The 17,394-nt window shown below is 44.4% G+C and overlaps 1 protein-coding gene across 1 annotated transcript; it reads left to right on the top strand.

Moving 5' to 3' along the window:
* The first annotated feature begins 2,415 nt into the window (after positions 1-2,415).
* On the top strand, positions 2,416-13,278 carry TACR2 (tachykinin receptor 2). Its single transcript, XM_057403291.1, has 5 exons — positions 2,416-3,660; positions 7,478-7,672; positions 10,804-10,960; positions 11,576-11,772; positions 13,083-13,278. Exons 1-5 carry the CDS (start codon positions 3,257-3,259, stop codon positions 13,276-13,278), a joined length of 1,149 nt encoding a protein of 382 aa, XP_057259274.1. The 5' UTR covers positions 2,416-3,256.
* The last annotated feature ends 4,116 nt before the right edge of the window (positions 13,279-17,394 follow it).

Here is a 17,394-nt window from a genome sequence, read left to right as displayed (position 1 = left end):
GTCTAGACAGTGAAATGGCAAGATTTCTGGACACAATTAGTATAGTTTAGCAGCAAAGAGCTGTTTAAAGTGAGATGTTATGAATTGCCTGCAGTGCTGGTGGTCCTCTCCACCTCAGCCCCAAGCAGCACAGAGCTGCAGTTTTCCAACCAAGAGTATGGCATCTCTACCAGCATCCAGACAGATCATGTATTACATGATCCCAAGACCATCCAATGGCTCAAATTCCATGGCTTGGAATTCCATTGCTTGGTTGTTGCAAGTGTGTACAAGGCTTGGTAGATCCCATGAACAAAAGCAGAGTCTGCAGAGCACTTGGCCCCGGTCTTTAGGAAATCTGCAGAAAAGTGAACCTGCAGCTAGCCCTGCACCAAAGAGTATCAGGATGACCCTGTGCATTTTAGAGCAGCCAGCAGCATTTTTGCTGCTTTCTTCCATCCCAAGCCTGGCTGATCAAGCTGCAGTCTGGCTGCGCATTGCCCCACCCAAGGTGAACGCTGATGGTCCTCACATCCCTTTCTCAGATCTGTTCCTTAGACAAAGATCCTTCCTCCCAAAGCAGAGCCCAGCATGCAATACTGTTAAAGCCTCTACTGCCCGAGTTACCTTGTATTGTTTTTCCAAAACACAAAATGCACTTTATGCGCCCTCCTGACCTTCCAGACCTGCATCTTTTGTTTGCATCTCTCACCCTGTGCCCGGTACTGGGATCAGTGACTCAGCATGGCCTCAAACAATCCTGCCAGTAACAAGAACAGTGAAACCAGCCAAACCCAACCACTGCTCTCAGATAGTCCCTTTCCCTGGTATAACTCCAAAATCATTGGAGAGGCAAGTTTTGCAATAGTCCCAGGCAAGTGTGGCTTTTCTGAGGTATTTGTAGCCTGCTTTTGTGAAAAATCATTTCATTTTGCAAGTGAAAAGGCCAACAGCACACGCTAAACTGCTGGCCTGGCTCCAGGATGATAACCTTGCTAATGCACAACCAGCAAATGAATAAAAGGTGTGGGTGTGTATAAACAAAAGCAAGTCTCTGCTGACTTATATGAGGAAATGTTGACCAAAGGGTGCCTGCTCTCCGACTAACACCCAAGTAACAGATCATTGACCAGGGCAGACAGTTGGGTTGAAGGTTCCTAGGAAACAGGGGCATCCTGATCATCTTCAGAGTCAGCTGAGAGAGGTTGTGTTTCACCACTGAAACATCAAAAAGTACAGCTGTTTTTCTAAGCACTTGCTAATGTCCCACTTTCTATAACGAAGACTGATAAAGCACTTTAGCTGCATTCTCAGCTAAACAGCTGGATGCTTTTGCTCATATTCTCCTTGGAACTTGAAGAGATTTGAGAGAGATTAAAAAAATATAATAATCTGAAGAACACTATTAGATGTTAAATTTGTATTGCAAATCATGAACAGCTCTCCTGGACTGTATACAGAAAATGGAAGGTTCATAAGCTGTTTAATGAGGTGTCAGTGGAAGACTTTCAAAAAGAGCCTGAAACTCTTTGCAGTGCATATGAGAAGACACGTACAAGGGTATTTTTGCAGTTTCTGGGTAGGGAAGTGGGTTGGGATTACCTGCAAGGAAGTCCATCGTGATGAGAAGGAGATACTGTATGTAGTACTACAGGTATTAATTTCTAAAAACCAAAGCTGGGGTAATACAGTATCAGAGAAGATCTGCTTTAAAGAGTTGCAGAGTTAGGTGGTGGGTTAACTGAAGACTGCCTCCAGAAATTAATGAAGCAAGGAAAGAGTCCAGGCTGAGCTGGTGGAAAAGATCCTGAACTGATAAATACTGCCCTGCTGCTGGGGTGCCTGGCACAGCTGCAGCGCCAGCAACTACCAGAGCTGGAAAACTACTGCCATCCAAGGGCAGTGCACACAGGGGGAGTTTTTCATTTATGTTACTTTCTGAATCCTGAAAACAGGTTTTAATATCTGAAACATTTTCAGCTTCCAGCAGAGCAGGCACAAGCCGGTGCCAAGTACTCTTTGAAATCTCAGCCTTGACGTGTTGCTTATATTTATGTTCTTTACTGCGAAGCTGACAGCAAGCAAGAGCACTGTGCTCTGAGCAGAGAAGGGAGCCAGGGGTTCCACTTTCCCATGAGGATCAGATACTCCTTCTTGCATGCATGAGGTCAGTAAGTTTCTACAGCACAGTCCTGGAAAGGGGATGGAGTGGTATGAAGGGGCAATGCCCCTTATTAAGCCCCTCAGCAACACAGGGCATGGAGTCTGGGAGCTGAGGCTTCTCTGGATGTTTCTATGCTGGACAGCAACTGGAGAAGGATTTCTGGAGCTTTTGGTGAAAATAAATTAAATCATACCAAATCTACTGTTGCTGTAAAAATAAATTAAATTATGGCTGGTCGAGACCTAAGGCAGTCGCCATTAAGCAAAATCTATTAAAAATATGAATAAGCCTCCAACTCATTGCAGACAGCAAGACCATCTTGCTAAAACTGTGCTGAATGTATTTTGTTTCATTCTTAGGTGTGCAGAGAGCTTGCAGGAAGCCAGGGTCATGGAAATACAAGGATTGCAGGACTGATAAACCTGGCAAAGTACCTACCCTTGCATTTAAGTCTGTAAAATCCTGGCAGAGCAGCATGTCCATTTCAGAGGTTATTTCAAAACAAGCTGGGGGGAGGGAGGGGAGGAGAGGGAAGCTTTAAGTACCATTTTGCCATGTTTCATTTGATGTCAAATCAGTTGTTTAGTTTTAGCCTGCAAGAGACTCCACCTCCTTTCAAAAGTCCCCTTAAACCCTGCAGAGAATTTATCCCAGCACAGCTCCTGCCTCACCCGTAACAGTTAGATCGGCAAAGAAAACCAAATGTCCTCCGTCCCGCTGAAGAGGATCAAATACCTGGTGCCTTGGAAAACCACTGCTCTCAAAAAGAAGGATTTCCACTTGGATTGAAGTTTTTTCTGGCTTGATATTTCCTTTTACATTTTCTTGGCCCTACAAATAATCTAAAGGAAGAGAGCTGTTCTTTAGTTTTTGCTCTTCAAGCATAGGTTAAAATGCCAGGCAAGGAAGAGTCCCTCGGTACCACTCATCTCCTGAAACTACATTGCATCATTTGGAAAACAGGACGAGAGGACATGAGACATCTCATCCCAATGTCTGTTTAATGGCACTTAGGTCATATGCACGGGGGTTCATAATACCAGCGTCTACTGCAAGAAAATGAGCAGATGCCGGAAGATTTCATTTTATGCTTAGCTGAAGAAAAAAAAAAACATGAGCACATTTTCCATTTTAAATGCTAGCAACATGTCACAAGCTGACTCCCTTGAGGACAGCAGCAATTGGACAGCAGTAACCCAGTTTACCCAGCCAGGCTGGCGAATTGCTTTGTGGGCTATCACCTATTCCTTCATTGTCATCACATCCATCGTTGGCAACATCACCATCATCTGGATTATTCTTGCACACAGGAGAATGAGGACCGCTACCAATTACTTTATTGTTAATTTGGCTCTTTCGGATTTGCTGATGTCCACTTTCAATACCATCTTCAACTTTATTTATGCCAGTCACAACGTCTGGTATTTTGGTGAGGAATTCTGCAGGTTTCAGAACTGGTTTCCCATCACCGCAATGTTTGTGAGCATTTATTCCATGACAGCCGTGGCTGCAGAGAGGTAAGAGGCGAATGGAGAAGATAAGATTCAAAAAATCCACTGTAAGCTGTAAAAAATTCTCACAATACTTTGTGCAATTGTCCTACTCTATCAGGTGCCTTATCAACAAGGTGGGAGGAGGGCCAAGCAAACAGACTGGGGGGTTAGATCCTAGTTATGGTGTGAAAGGCAGGCTCTTCTGGTTTGTCCCTGGTCTGAATCACACCCAAATGCGTAACAAGTGGAAGTGGATGGTGTTTTGTTGTTCCCACATTATGATCACAAATTGTTTCCCAGTCATCCTGCAAACCATTTTATTTATTTTTTTTTTAAACCATGAGAAGGACCCATCATTTGGACAGAGCTGGAGTGATAGGAATATATTAGAGTGCTGAATGTATCAGCATCCAAGATTCTGCTTGTGAGTCCAGCAAACCACCAGAAATAATGGGAATTGGATCTGAAATGTCAGTCTGCTCCAAGAGTTCACAAGAATGACTTATTCCAAGAGGGAGGAAAGTAATTACAATGATTTTGTTTGACTTCTGAAGTAATTTGGCATTTTCATCACGCTCTTTTACATCTGCCAAGTCTGTTTTACTCAAGCTTAAATTTGTGGAGTCTGAATGTGTTTACAGTCCATTGTTAAGCAGCCTGATGCTGTTTTTCTTTTTACTAGAAAGAGGCCAAAAGTCCATGGGAATTTCCTCTTTTAAAGGCAATGGCATGTGAAAGAAGTTGAGGAGGTTAAGCTCCCTTCTAGGCTCTCTGCCCTCCTTCCCCTTATCCTTCCTGTCTGTCCATTACTTCCACTCTCTGCCTGATGCTGGAAACATCTGTATCTTTCCCATCCTATGTCTCTGCTTAACCTGACAGCAAAGGTCTTCCCTGGGGCAGCCTAATCCTGAATCTAGAAAACTTGTCAGTCCTTTATCAAGCCCTCCTGTTGACTTTGCAGTTTTCTTCAGGTTTCCCCCATTCCTTATCAAGGATGTGAACCACAGAAGGCCCTCCAGGCTCCCTCAGGAGCAGAGCCAGCATCCCTCTGGAGCTATGCAAAAAGCGTTGCTCCGTGAGTCATTGGGGTCACGTTCGTAACTTCTGTCCTGCTCACAGCTTGGCTCACCCCGGCACGCCCAGCTGCAGGAAGCAATCGATAGACAAATCAAACCAGATAAACAAACTAGCAGGAGAAAGGTGGCTTTGCCCTGTGTGCCTGTGACACCTACTGCGACCCACACTGGAGCTGGGGATATGGCACAGCACAGAGTAGTGGCTTCTGTGGTTACTGGAAGGATTGCTAATAAGAACAGGGATGAGTGATACGTTTATCAGCCTGCAGTTGTCCAGATGAAAGCAAATCCCCGTTTAGAAGTAATGACAGCTCAGTTTCAGACTCAACTACTCTTTTGCTGTTCCTTTTAGTAATGAGTTCCTGGTAACTGCTATTTTATACACGTGGCCTGCCAAAAAATATTTAAAAAACAAAACAAAATCCGTTTCAGCCTGTCCTCATGTCTCCCTACTCTCATTCCTTGTGGACTTTTGGTGAAAGTACCTTTACAGTCATATGGCACGGATCAGAACAAAAACTTGGCATCTCGCTGCAAACCATATTTAGCTATTCTTTGCTTAGCCTTAAAATAGATCCTGACACTGTCTCCTGGAAACTCACGGCTTCCATTTATTGTTATGAGAACTTGCGTCCACTTGGGCTCCGTTGTTTAACTTTGCTAAAACAATGTGTTTTGAAGCGGTTTCTTGTAAGGAAGAAGGCTAAGAAGTGACAGCTCTGTAAGTCATCCTTGTCTGCTGTGGGAAAGGCCCTAGCTATATTGCTCACTGTTGGGTTTACAGAAGATGGAATGGCTGGGTTCAGAAAGGACTTCTGGAGATTATCCAAGCCCCCTGCTAAAGCAGGCTCACCTAGAGAAGGTTGCACAGGATCACAACCAGATGGGCTTTGAATCTCTCCAGAGGAGACTCCACAACCTCTCTGTGCAGCCTGTTCCACTACTCTGCTACCCTCAGTGTAAATAAATTTTCCCTCATATTTAGATGGCACTTCCTGTGTCTCAGTTTGTGCCCATTGCCCCTCACCCTGTCACTGGACACCACTGAAAAGAGTCTGGCCCCATCCTGACCAGGATCTGACACCCACCACTGAGCATATCTGTATGCATTGATATGATCCCCTCTCAGTTGTTTCTTCTCCAGGCTAAACAGACCCAACTCTCTCAGCCTTTCCTTGTAAGAGGGATGCTCCAGACCCCTGTTTATCTCTGTAGCCCTCTGCTGTACCCTCTCCAGTACCTCCTTATCTTTCTTGTACTGAGGAGCCCAGCACTGGACACAGTCCTCCAGGTGTGGCCTCACCAGGGCAGAGCAGATGATCACCTCCCTCGACCTGCTAGCCACATTCTTCCTAATGCATCCCAGGATACTATTGGCCTTCCTGGGAGCAGGGCTTGGAGAGAGGGTAGAGGGAGCATGAGCAGTAGGGGGCAAAGGCAGCCCTGCCACACAAGAGTGGCCAGAAGACCTCAGCAGATTCAGTAAATCCAACTCCAGCGGGCAGGAGCTTGCCCAACTCTCCTTGGGATGCACCCCTGGCTGAATAGGAAAGCTTCCATCCAGCAGCCCAGGTAACACCTTCAGAACCTGCAACTCAGGCTGCTTCAGAAGCACAGTGGGTGGCATCGTTTATACCCAGGATTTGTTTCACTGAGAGCCACAAATCAATTCTAGAGAATATTCACCACTTGATTCATCCCTGACCAGATTTGAGCACTGTATAATACTGCCTACGATGAGCTAAAGAAAAGCAAGGCAACATGAAAATTTTATAGCTAAAAAAGGCTCTGCTGCCAGGCAGCTCTGGCTTACTTACTGTGCTGCCTGTCCATGCAGCCGCCCTCTATCCTGCACCAGCAGCCAGGCAGAGCTCCCTCCCAGTGACCTGGCCAAGAGACAGCACAGAATTTGTCAGATTTTTGCTATGAAAACAAGAAGGCAATTGGCATTTTCCACTTTGTTTTGCCTTTGTAACAACCATGTCAAAGCGTACAGAGAGCATGACAAGAAATGCGTACTTGATTATGTAGTCATTACGATACCATGCATTTCTACACAGGGAACTTAAAACCAGAGAGCGCCGCAGGCTTGCATGTAATCCAATAGTCAGATGTGCCATGAGGGCTCTGAGCAGGTGTGGGATAAAAGGGTCAGCCTTTCCTTTCCTCTGCGAGCACAAGCACTTGAGCATTTACAGGCAGAGGTGGGTGGCACAAGAGTTTTGCACGGCTAAGAATCAGTGGGGAATAATTCAGGGTAAAGGATACTCAAGACCCCAGTCTGCTGTTGCGATAACATGGGGCATCACAGGAGGTTGACGTAATTTTGGGGAAAAAAAGAGCACTTGGGCCTTTTTTTTTTGGTAGAGGAGGGAGACATGGCACAGTTTTAAACACTACATATCACTAAACTAATATTAACAGTTCACAGCATGAAATTCCAGACCAAGCACATAAAACATTTGAAAAATTAATTAAAAAAAAAATTAAAAACTCCAAGAAAGGCGAATACTTACGAAGACCATATCCAGAAGGCATAGATGGCTGCTTCCTCCTCATACCTTAAACTATTCCCCAAGACTTGCAGCTGTTCTCTTCAGAAGATATTTAGGCCCTTCAAATTATTTATAGCATGGAACCTATCAAAATCTCTCTATAAATAAAGCCCACTACACCATTCTGGTGAGTTTTCACACTTGCTTACACTGTATTTGTTGTATAGATTACCAATGCGACTGTAAAAGCATTACCTGTTTTTCTTGCAGGTACGTGGCAATAATTCATCCCTTCAAGCCCAGGCTCTCTGCAGGAAGCACCAGAGTCATCATAGGGATAATCTGGCTGGTGGCATTTGGGCTTGCCTTCCCACAGTGCTTCTACGCTGAGATCATGATGGACAATGGAACAATAAAATGCATCGTTGTCTGGCCTGATGATGTCGGCTCAAAACACCAGCTCACGTAAGAGAAATGAGAAAACTCCTAATTCATGCGAATGTTAAGTAGGAAATTCATTTCTTCTCCAAACCGTTGGCTACAGGGAGAGCGGGCAGGGTGGAACCACACAGCAGGGGAATGTGGGTGTGAGGCAGGCAATCTAAGCTCAGTTAAAGCCTGCTGTGGAAAAAGCTGCCAGGTGATCACAGCTCAGGGCAGGGAAGGGTGATCTATCCTCCCCTGCTCTGAAAACTGGTTATAAGATCTAGAAACCCCAGATACAGGGCTCGGTGGATTTAAGAGAAACCAGCACAGCCTGGTTCCAAGGATTTTGGATTTTCTCCCTCCATCAGGCAGGAAGAAACTGGGTATCTTTAATGCTGAAAAGCCACACAAATGTGTAGCTTAAAAATCAGGCTGCTCTTTGGGTTAGGGGAGGGGTGGGAAAGAGGAGCATGTTTCAAACATCCTAAGGTTTTATAGATCGACTTATCTGGGCACACATCTGTGCTCCCAAAAGCTCCTGACCCTCACAGCAATTTCCTCCTGCTTTAAAACGTGATTGTTCAGACACATGGAACAAGCCATACCTTGCATTTTAGGGGATGTGCTGTGATTAATTATTATTCAAAGCACATGATACACAGAGTAGTTTGAGAAATTTATCAAGCAAAACATATTTATACTAAGAAGTAATGGAAGAACTGCAGAAAAGAAACAAATCCATTAACAAAATGGAAACAATTTTTCAAACCAAAACAAAGTTCTAAACCCCCCGTGCCTGTTCTTCACTGTGAACTGCTTTTGCCCAGCTGCATGTACCAGGGACATTTTTCCCTTCTCAGTCTTCATTTCTGGCAGACAGCTGGATGCCTCCTATGGTTAGTTATTACCAAATCAACTGTTTTTCACACTAACATGTGCCAAGTTTCAGGAGCTCTATGTAAGTTTGGGTAACTTGCAGCAAATTCAGCCACTGGTGCCCAGTTGTCCCCAGTTGCCAGAGTCACAGAAGAATAAAGAGTAAAATCAGGCTCATGTCATGTTGGGTGATGCTCCTCTCAGGGGTCCTTGGCTGGTAGCCCATGGCACATGCTGGGGAACACAGTGTGCAAGCTCCTGTCGATTAAGAAGGAGGGGTAATAGCCGATTGCTTTTATGTAAGTCACTGATGACTCTTTCATTTAGATGAAACTTAGTGTGGGGTTTATTTCTCCCACAGCCATGGTTTGAAACAAGAATTTCCCAGTATAGTGACAAAACCTCTGCAAATTGGAAAGGCTGGTCCTGAATGTGAATAATGGGGCAGGTTCTTTCTGGGATCCCCAGCTTAGGAGCAGCAGTTCCTGAACGCAGAACATGACTTCATTCACCAGCTTACTCTCCCTGAACAGCCTCAGATTTGCAGGTTGCAGTAGTTCTCCTAAAGAGGAAGTTGGAAGCAGTGCTCCCCAGAAATCATCTTGAGTGATGGAGCTGTTGGGACAGATGCCTGCAATATAGACCACTGAGAAAAAAAGCCATATGCCATTCATGTGCTAGTCCAAATACAGAGGGAAAGAAATATTAAGAAACCCAAAAAAAAAAAAAAAATCAGAAGTGGAGAACTGGGTTCCTCTGTTGACTGTGGGTTCTCAAAATCCTTCATAGTTGAGTAAAAGCAGCCTTCAAGATTTCTAGACTTCCAAACAAAGGAAAATCCTTTTCTGCAGGAAAAATGTGTATAAGTATGATAGAAACAGGTAAAAAAAGACCCAAACAATGTACTGCTGTGACTGCCAGTGCCTGAGAAATACTGGATGCAAAGGGACTGAATCTGTAGAACTTTAACCAAAATAAAGAACTTTAACCACAAGAGGATTATTTTTAACTCGTGACAGGTTAATTTTGCAGCAAAGCAGCACAATTACAACACTAAAAGTTCTTTGTGTCATGTGCCACTTAGGCTCCTATCTCATCCTGCTCCTCACAGGATGGGAACTCTAACAGGGCTTTGCTGATTAGACCTTCAAAAGAGGTACTGCTCTGAGGACAGTTGGGAGAGGTGGAAAACAGGCAGGGACTTGCCATGTTTCACAGATACAATACTTTTCTATATGCAGCCATCACTTTGATATCTGCAAACATTCCAAGCAACAAACACCTCCGTGCACCCCAACACCCATTTCGACAGCCCTCAGCAAAGCAGTGGACCCCGCTCGCTAAGGCAGCAAGTAACTCCAGGGTGTTGTCATGCTGAGAAAGACCATTTGCACCCAGCCTTTTGTGGCCATTGCCAGCAGCGTATGCCAGAGCCCTCCTGCCTAATCCTAGTTTTTACACTGTTTATGTTAATTTGACAGCTGCTGTAACTGAGTGAGCAGGTTGTTCCCTCCCTATAAATGGTGGTTGCTTAAAATAATTGACCCCCAGCATGAAGGAATCAGCAGAAGCTTGCAGGGTAACGTGGAAGGCTAAGAAGGGCTGAGCTAAAACACAGCCAAAGGAGGTGCCAGCACTTTTGGCTGGAGCAGTAACTGAGTAAGTAGCCTGTTGGTGATACGTAATTTTGTGCACACACACAAACAAAACCAGCCAGCAACACAAATACAGCAATAACTGCCATTCACTTTCTGCATGCTGTAAGCAGGCAATATTCCTTCCTTGCTATCTGCAGAGTCTCACCTGATGGCTTTGTGCACGCTGTTAGCAGCCAGCTACGTCTTGCAGTCCCCGATCCAGGTATTTCCACTGTTGCCAAATTGAGCTGTTGACACCATTGCATTTGTCAAGTTACTCTGTGGTTTTCAGAATATCCCTTTTCAGTATCTGTCATTTAAAGGTTCATATCTTTACAGCACAAGTCTCAGATGTGTCTCTTTCTCGACTGCAGAGGGATAGCAAAGTTCAGTGCTCTCTGGTAAAAAATAAACCATATTACTTCATCTTGAAAGAACAATGAACCCAGTCCAAGCACTAATCGTTACAACACAAGAGAGATGAGCTTCTGCTCTTTACAGAAGTCCCTGTAATGATGTTTGTAGACAAAATTTCTGCTTCTTTATGCTTTGAGGTTGAAGTTAATGGGAGCCAGGCTTACATGTCCAAATGGCAATTTCTGAGAGCCCTTCAAGAGACGTACTGACTATGAAAACGTGCTTGTTCTTCTTTTTCAGGTATCACATTGCAGTGATCGTGCTGATTTATTTACTGCCTTTACTGGTGATGTTTGTTGCGTACAGCATTATAGGAATTACTCTGTGGAGCAGTGCAGTTCCAGGCAACCACCTTAACAGAGCCCGCTATGAACACCAAGTTAATGCCAAAAAAAAGGTCAGAAGTGAAACTTAAAAATAATTACCCTCAACACACCAGTGCTGCTGGCTCCAACTCCAAAATGAAGCTTGCGTTTGATACAAACTCTTGTGGGACTGGGCATGAAAGGCTGACAAAGTGTTTTGGGCTGGGGGTAAAGGGCATCACCCAGCAAGTATGAAAAGAAATTGTGATCTACATGTGCCAGCTATCATCCAAGGAAGAAAGGCTCACATCAGTAGGCAGGAGGCCAGTTCCCAGCAGTCCTTAGAGAATGAAGCCACACAGTGCAGGATAAACCAGGGCAAAACTCTGGACAGGGTGGGAGAGGTTTCAATTCAACAGCAGTTATCTCATTTTCCTACTATAGCTCTCTGATGTAGCTGCAAGCAGTTCCTCTGCAGAAAGTCCACTCGGTGCACCAGGAATCATTTGCTCTAACTCTCAGGCTGTTCCTAGTTTCCACCATCAGTGCTGGGGTTTTTTGCCCTATCAGCTCAGGTCTACATACCATATGCAGCACTTCAGCAGTAGAAAACAGACCCAACCCAAATGCAGCATTTCCCATTTTCCCAGAAGGCTCATATGATCACCCAGAGGCCCAGGAATAACACAGTGGTTTTGTTTTTCTAGTTTGTGAAGACCATGGTGGTAGTTGTGATCATTTTTGCTGTCTGCTGGCTGCCCTATCACATATACTTCATCCTGGGAAGCTTCAAGGAAGACATCTACCAGCAGAAATACATTCAACAGGTTTATCTTGCAGTCTTTCTCCTTGCCATGAGTTCAACAATGTACAACCCCATCATATACTGCTGTCTTAACCAAAGGTGAGTAGTGTGCATGTGAGTGAGCAGAGAAAACAAAAATCTCAATCTGAAAAAGCAAAAATCTCTGGAGGTGAGAACAACTGTGATTTTCAACTGCAGTACATAGGCTAAACAGACAATTTATACTCTGCTAATAATGTGAGATGAGCCACACCATGAGATTTTAACTCAACCCTTAAGATTTTCAGCCTCCGAACAAAGCACAGGCAGCAGGCATATGATCAGCACAGCCACTGTTGTACACATTTCCACACACAGACTCCCTTATTTCCAAGGAAGGAGTGAGGAATCTGTAACCCCTGCCACGCATCTGCTGACCTAACGCTGGGCTGGGTTGGCCAACCATTCCTCCCAGACCACCGCCCTCCCAGCACAGCCCTGTGCCCCTCACACAGGGCCTGGGCTCACTCCTGTGGGCAAAGGAGCAGCCCACGGGTGACCTGCCTGGAGTCCCATCCCGGCATGCTGCCGCGAGCGAGGGGCTGGGAGAGCACAACCCCGTTGTGCCAAGAGATGTCCCTCTTGCTCCGTGCTAAGGACGGGCTGCTCCCGGGGCGCTGGCGCGGCAGGAAGTCGAGTGTGGGGAGCTGCTCTGGCTGCCCTGCGGATCTCCATGCGAGATCCTGCCTGCGCATCCTACTGACAGACCTCTCCCTAATCTGCATCTCTCTTTAGCTTAGCTGCGTGGGCAGTGAGCAGTGAGCTTTAAGGGTATTTATTATACACCTTATCCAGCACCTCCAGTGCAGTTTCACCGCGTTTTCACCGGAAAAAACGCCTAACTGCAGGGTGATGCAAGGAAGCTCAGTCCTTAGGAGCATTTCTAACAGCATCCTGCCCATAAACTCACAAAAGGCGGAAGCTTTGCAGCCCATTCAGCCGATCTGCACTTAAGGCCAAACATCCAAACACATCCTTCTCCTCTCAGAAAGCAGAGAGCTTCCTCATTTAATTATTCATGATTTTTAAAAAAGCTTCCAGTGGGAAAGCACACGTATTTTCCTCAGATTCTACACTTCTCACAAACGCTGCTATCAGCATGGTCATCACCGTCTACTGAGCACATCAGACATCCTGCCATTCCACTGATCATATATATTTACTTAAAATATAAGGAAATCTGATCATGAACTATTGCACTCCTCCTCCATGGTTTTATACATTTAGCGTTTCATCTCACTTCTTTGATTTCAATAGAAATATTTTATTTGCATGGACATTCAGAGGTAAAACCAAGTCATGCATTTGCTCTTCCTCTGTGCAATTAAAAAGATGAATTCACCATTTCATTTCTTTTCTTGCATGTACAGGTTTCGTTCTGGCTTCAAATTAGCCTTCCGGTGGTGTCCATGCATAAAAGCAACTGAGAAAGACAAACTCAAACTCACGTCCCCATCTCTTTACCAGACAACCCACAGGAAGTCAAGAACAACAAGTTTTGATACAGAAACTCAACTGAATGAGAAGGAGAAGACATCATTTACCCCCACCCAGCTAACACTCTGATTTTCTCCTCCTGTTTCTGGCTCTATCCTAATTCAGAATTCCAAGGCAGCAGATTTGTAGAAGCCTGAAACTGGTCTTTTTTCTGGAGCAAGTGTTTCTGTCAGGATGTTTTTATATGCCATCAGCATTGAAAGCACCCTACTGATAATGCTTATATCCACATGGGCCCAAATATCACCCAGCTATGGATACAGGTTCAGCTCTCTCCTACACCACCAACTGCAATACAGAACACAGAGAGCTTGCCCGTGAGGTCAAAAGAAGCAGCAAAGCAGACCTGAGGCACTGCCAATCACTAGAATGATCAATTATTTTCTTCCAGATGGCGACCTCCTTTCTGTTCCACCAAGACACTTAAATCTGGAAAAGGGGTGATGAAGCAGAAAGGCTGGGGCACATTTAGTCCAGTTTGGATGAACCCTTGGGGCTACGTGTGCAGCTAAGTCCCATGGCCCAGCAGCCCCATGGTGGACATGACTGTAGAGCAAAGGCAAACGCTAACACATCCGGACTGAAAAGCCTGCCCTGAAAATTTTCAATTCTGAGTCTCATGCCTGCAATTTCATCAGCACTGTCCCACATCAGTTCCAAGTGATAAACAGTTACTGAAGATGTCTTCGTTGGATGCATTTCTATTACCTTGTATCAAAATGTCATTTTCCTATTAAACTGTGCCCAAGTGATTTCTCCAACTTCACATTGTTAATTGTTGTGCCTAATTTGGAAAGTGAGAGTCTCTGAAGGGTCAGTAGCCTGGTGTGTGATGCTCACTGGCTTGTGGTTACAATCTGAATCCGCCTCCTTTATCTCCTCTTAGTCCTAACAACAGTCTCCCCATCACTGTCTCTTCCCAGATAGTCCCCTTCTCTTCACTTTCCAGACTTACCCCGTATTTATTGTCACTATTCTTCTCTTTTCAGATATGAAAATAAAGGCTGAAATACCATCTTCAAAGCCTGAGTTATTATGTGCAGGTATGCAAATCAAGAGAAGCTGCAATATAAACATATATAAAAGTAATACAGCATTTAATACTGGTGCGATACTTAGCACCTCAGAATCACCTTCACCTTTCATGACAAGTTTGTATATACTATCACAGAGACATACATTAGTATACAAAAAACTCCTACAATGTCGATAAGATCCAGTTATTTAAAATATTTCACCTTGCTCTGTGAAAGCAAAACTACAAAGGATTAAATTCTGCAGTAAATTCAGAAAAAAGATTGTGGCTTGAACTGCAAGAGTACTCGGGGACATGACTTCTCCACTTAACCTGCCTCACGTCCCTGGCTGCTGTGGAGAACAATTATATCACAAACTTGTCTCACTAATGGGACAACAGAGCATAGGGCTGTATGCCCTTCTTAGAGAGCTCATTATTTTAAACCATTCCAGCAGGTAGTGTCTAATCTAGAAGTTATCTGTCCAGCCCTCTTAATTGGCCAGCCTGCTCTTCCCAAGACTGTACCACTGGTGCACACAAGGGAGAGGAAGAGCAGAAAGAGGCATTTAGAGCCAGCCATCCCTGAGCCTTTTTTGAAGGAAGTCAAAGCAATTAGGGAGGGATGCTCTGCAAGGCACAGATCTCTGGGATCAGACTAGAGGTTGCAAAGACTCTTGCTCCAAGGAACTGAATGGCACATGCATGCAGAGTTCGCTATTTCATATACATAAGCTGTACTTCGCCCATGCTCAGCCAATGTAATTGTAAGGCCTTTAAACCCTTTAAATCCTGCAGCTTTCTAACGCAAATCGTCTTAGACCAAACAGGCCTATCTTCAGCATCACAGCTTCCATCATACCTTAACACAGCCAGCAAGAACTTATTTCAGATGCCCAAATGTCACAAGTGTGCTGGCAGTCCCTCCCCTGTACAGTCCCTGATAGTCACCAATGTTTTCTGACAGCTCAAGGCATCTTTCTCCCTTGTTGAGATGCAGGAAGCAGAGGATTGATGATATCTTCAGGTCACAAGTGAAAGTCCCTGTGCCCTGAAGGACTCACACTGCAGATTCTGAAAAGTTACTCTGGTAAAACCAGCAAGAGTTAAGAAAGCAGAGATGCTCTGAGCCCTTGTTAGATAGCGCAAGGCATGCCAAGGCAGACTACAGTACTTCTGTGATATATGGGGTAAGGGGAACACCATGCTCCATAGTAAATACATGCAATTCTTCATATAAATGTGATTAAATAATGTGCAGCAGCAAAACACCTCCGGGTCAGCAATAAATCCCTCCTCTGCACAGTCACTTCTACTCTAAGCAGCAATGGAGTTCCTGCAGCCAGCAAAGAATAATATTTGGAAAAACTAATTTTTATGGCAAAGGAATGAACAAAAAGCACAAAACGGGGTTCAGAAGTTCAGAAACACTTTATTTTGCCTTCTGCTATTTTCTTAAGAAAACAAAACTAAACAAAGTCTGCTTGTTTTAAAACCCATTCAAAAGGCTTCTGAGAGAATCCCCAGAGGAGTAAGGAGCAGATAACATTACAACAGTGGTATGCAAATGGTCTTTTCCCCAGGAAATATAAGATTCTGTGTTCATATTGCAGTAATTACATGTTAACAATTAAGAGGACTAGGATTTTCTTCACCAAGCCTAAAAGCTTTAAGTAAGACATCTCAGTCATTGCTTGGATAACACTGGAGACATTTCTTCAGACATTATAGCTTGTGATTCACTTGGAACAGCTTCCTAGAGGTAAGAAGTAGTCTGGAAATGGAAAGCCCACCAGATCTCCCTTTGAAAAAGAACTGCCGTGTCTTATCAACTACATCATCTATGGTCCACAATAGGAAGAATTGTGCTGTTAGAAACACAAACTCACACCCTAGTTGTTATGGGCTGGAGCCAATAAACAAAACAACCTATGCCAGCATCTTCAAAATTCAGTCATCCCAAGACCAAGCTTAACTTTCACTTCTCATTCATCCTCTATCCTGCACTGACCCAAGCCCTCAGATGCTGAAGAGCTCCAAACCCAGGTCCTTTGGGACAGCTCACACTACCCCTGTAGCACTGCTGATGGCAGGCATAAGATTTGCAAATATTCAAGCAGTTAAAATGCAACATGTCTCCTGCACCCAAAAAGTTTCTCACCTTCTTCTGTCTCCTATTTGGGGTCATAGCTGCACATGAAGGGTGTCAGCAACTATTTAAGCTGTAATATAAAATGGGTTATTGGAGAAGCACAGCTTTAGTGTGTGTGCAAAAGGGTCTTTCAAAAGCAACTCCATCACAGGATGCGCAAAACAGCAGTGTATGAGAACCTAACACTGTGATTCTGCAAACATTAAGCCTATGCACACAGGGAGTGTAACAGACTCTGATATGCATCAGACTTCTCTGGGGACACAGCGACTGTAACATATCCATCACTGTGTATCTACCTAATAACACTGGTTTTGCTGCAGTGCACTGAAGTTTTCCTGCACTGCAGATCCTCCTGCATGAGATGCACCCAGACAAACTACATGTCCCTAAGACTTGGGCATTGTCAGCTCTGTGCCTCTGCTGAACTACATTAGGAAACACGAGGCATAGGGACCTGGGTAAAATCCACCCTATTTGAACCTGACCCCGAATACCCGGGAATAAAAACACACACACAAAACACAGGCACCACTGGGATTAGTCTGCAGCTCTCCCTACACAATAGCTTTTCCCAAAGCACTAAGCCACCAGCCAACAGCACCTCTTCCAGAAAGAACCACTAAACACCAGTTAACGCACATCAAAAAAAGTTTAATATTTTCACAAATATCACGTAACACTAGTACCAGAGCTACTAGTGTGCAAAGTAAAAAGACTCTCTACCTTTCCAAAACCACTTAGGCATGCGATTTTTCAGGTAGACACACACTTAAAGCTGCAATGACTGTGACTTACGTGTTACTTTACAACATTCACTCACAGTGCACCATAATGTGTATTGAAATGATACTGATAGGGCAATCCAAATCTTAGGGGAGTGGAACAAGGACAAAGAGGAATAGCCTGCAAATTTCCATCTACTTTCTGCAGGGAAAGGCAGCAGGGAAAACCATGCAGACATCTCAAATTCATTTTTGGTAGAAGAGCAGGAATTAAGAACTACTGTGTGGTCTCC

The sequence above is a fragment of the Pezoporus wallicus genome, unplaced genomic scaffold (assembly GCF_028554395.1).
Source record: "Pezoporus wallicus isolate ANWC-B61680 ecotype Strahan unplaced genomic scaffold, APGP_CSIRO_Pwel_v1 contig_4264, whole genome shotgun sequence".
In the NCBI taxonomy this organism is placed as follows: Eukaryota; Metazoa; Chordata; class Aves; order Psittaciformes; family Psittacidae; genus Pezoporus; species Pezoporus wallicus.
Note: the sequence above shows the minus strand (reverse complement) of the source record. Positions and strands in the feature narration are given on the sequence as shown.

Excerpts from the sequence above, each read along its gene's own strand:
- TACR2 (XM_057403291.1), top strand. The coding sequence starts at position 3,257 with ATGAGCACATTTTCCATTTTAAATGCTAGCAACATGTCACAAGCTGAC. Across the intron at positions 3,661-7,477 it reads ACAGCCGTGGCTGCAGAGAG|GTACGTGGCAATAATTCATC; the intron begins GTAAGAGGCGAA and ends TTTTTCTTGCAG. Across the intron at positions 11,773-13,082 it reads TACTGCTGTCTTAACCAAAG|GTTTCGTTCTGGCTTCAAAT; the intron begins GTGAGTAGTGTG and ends TTGCATGTACAG.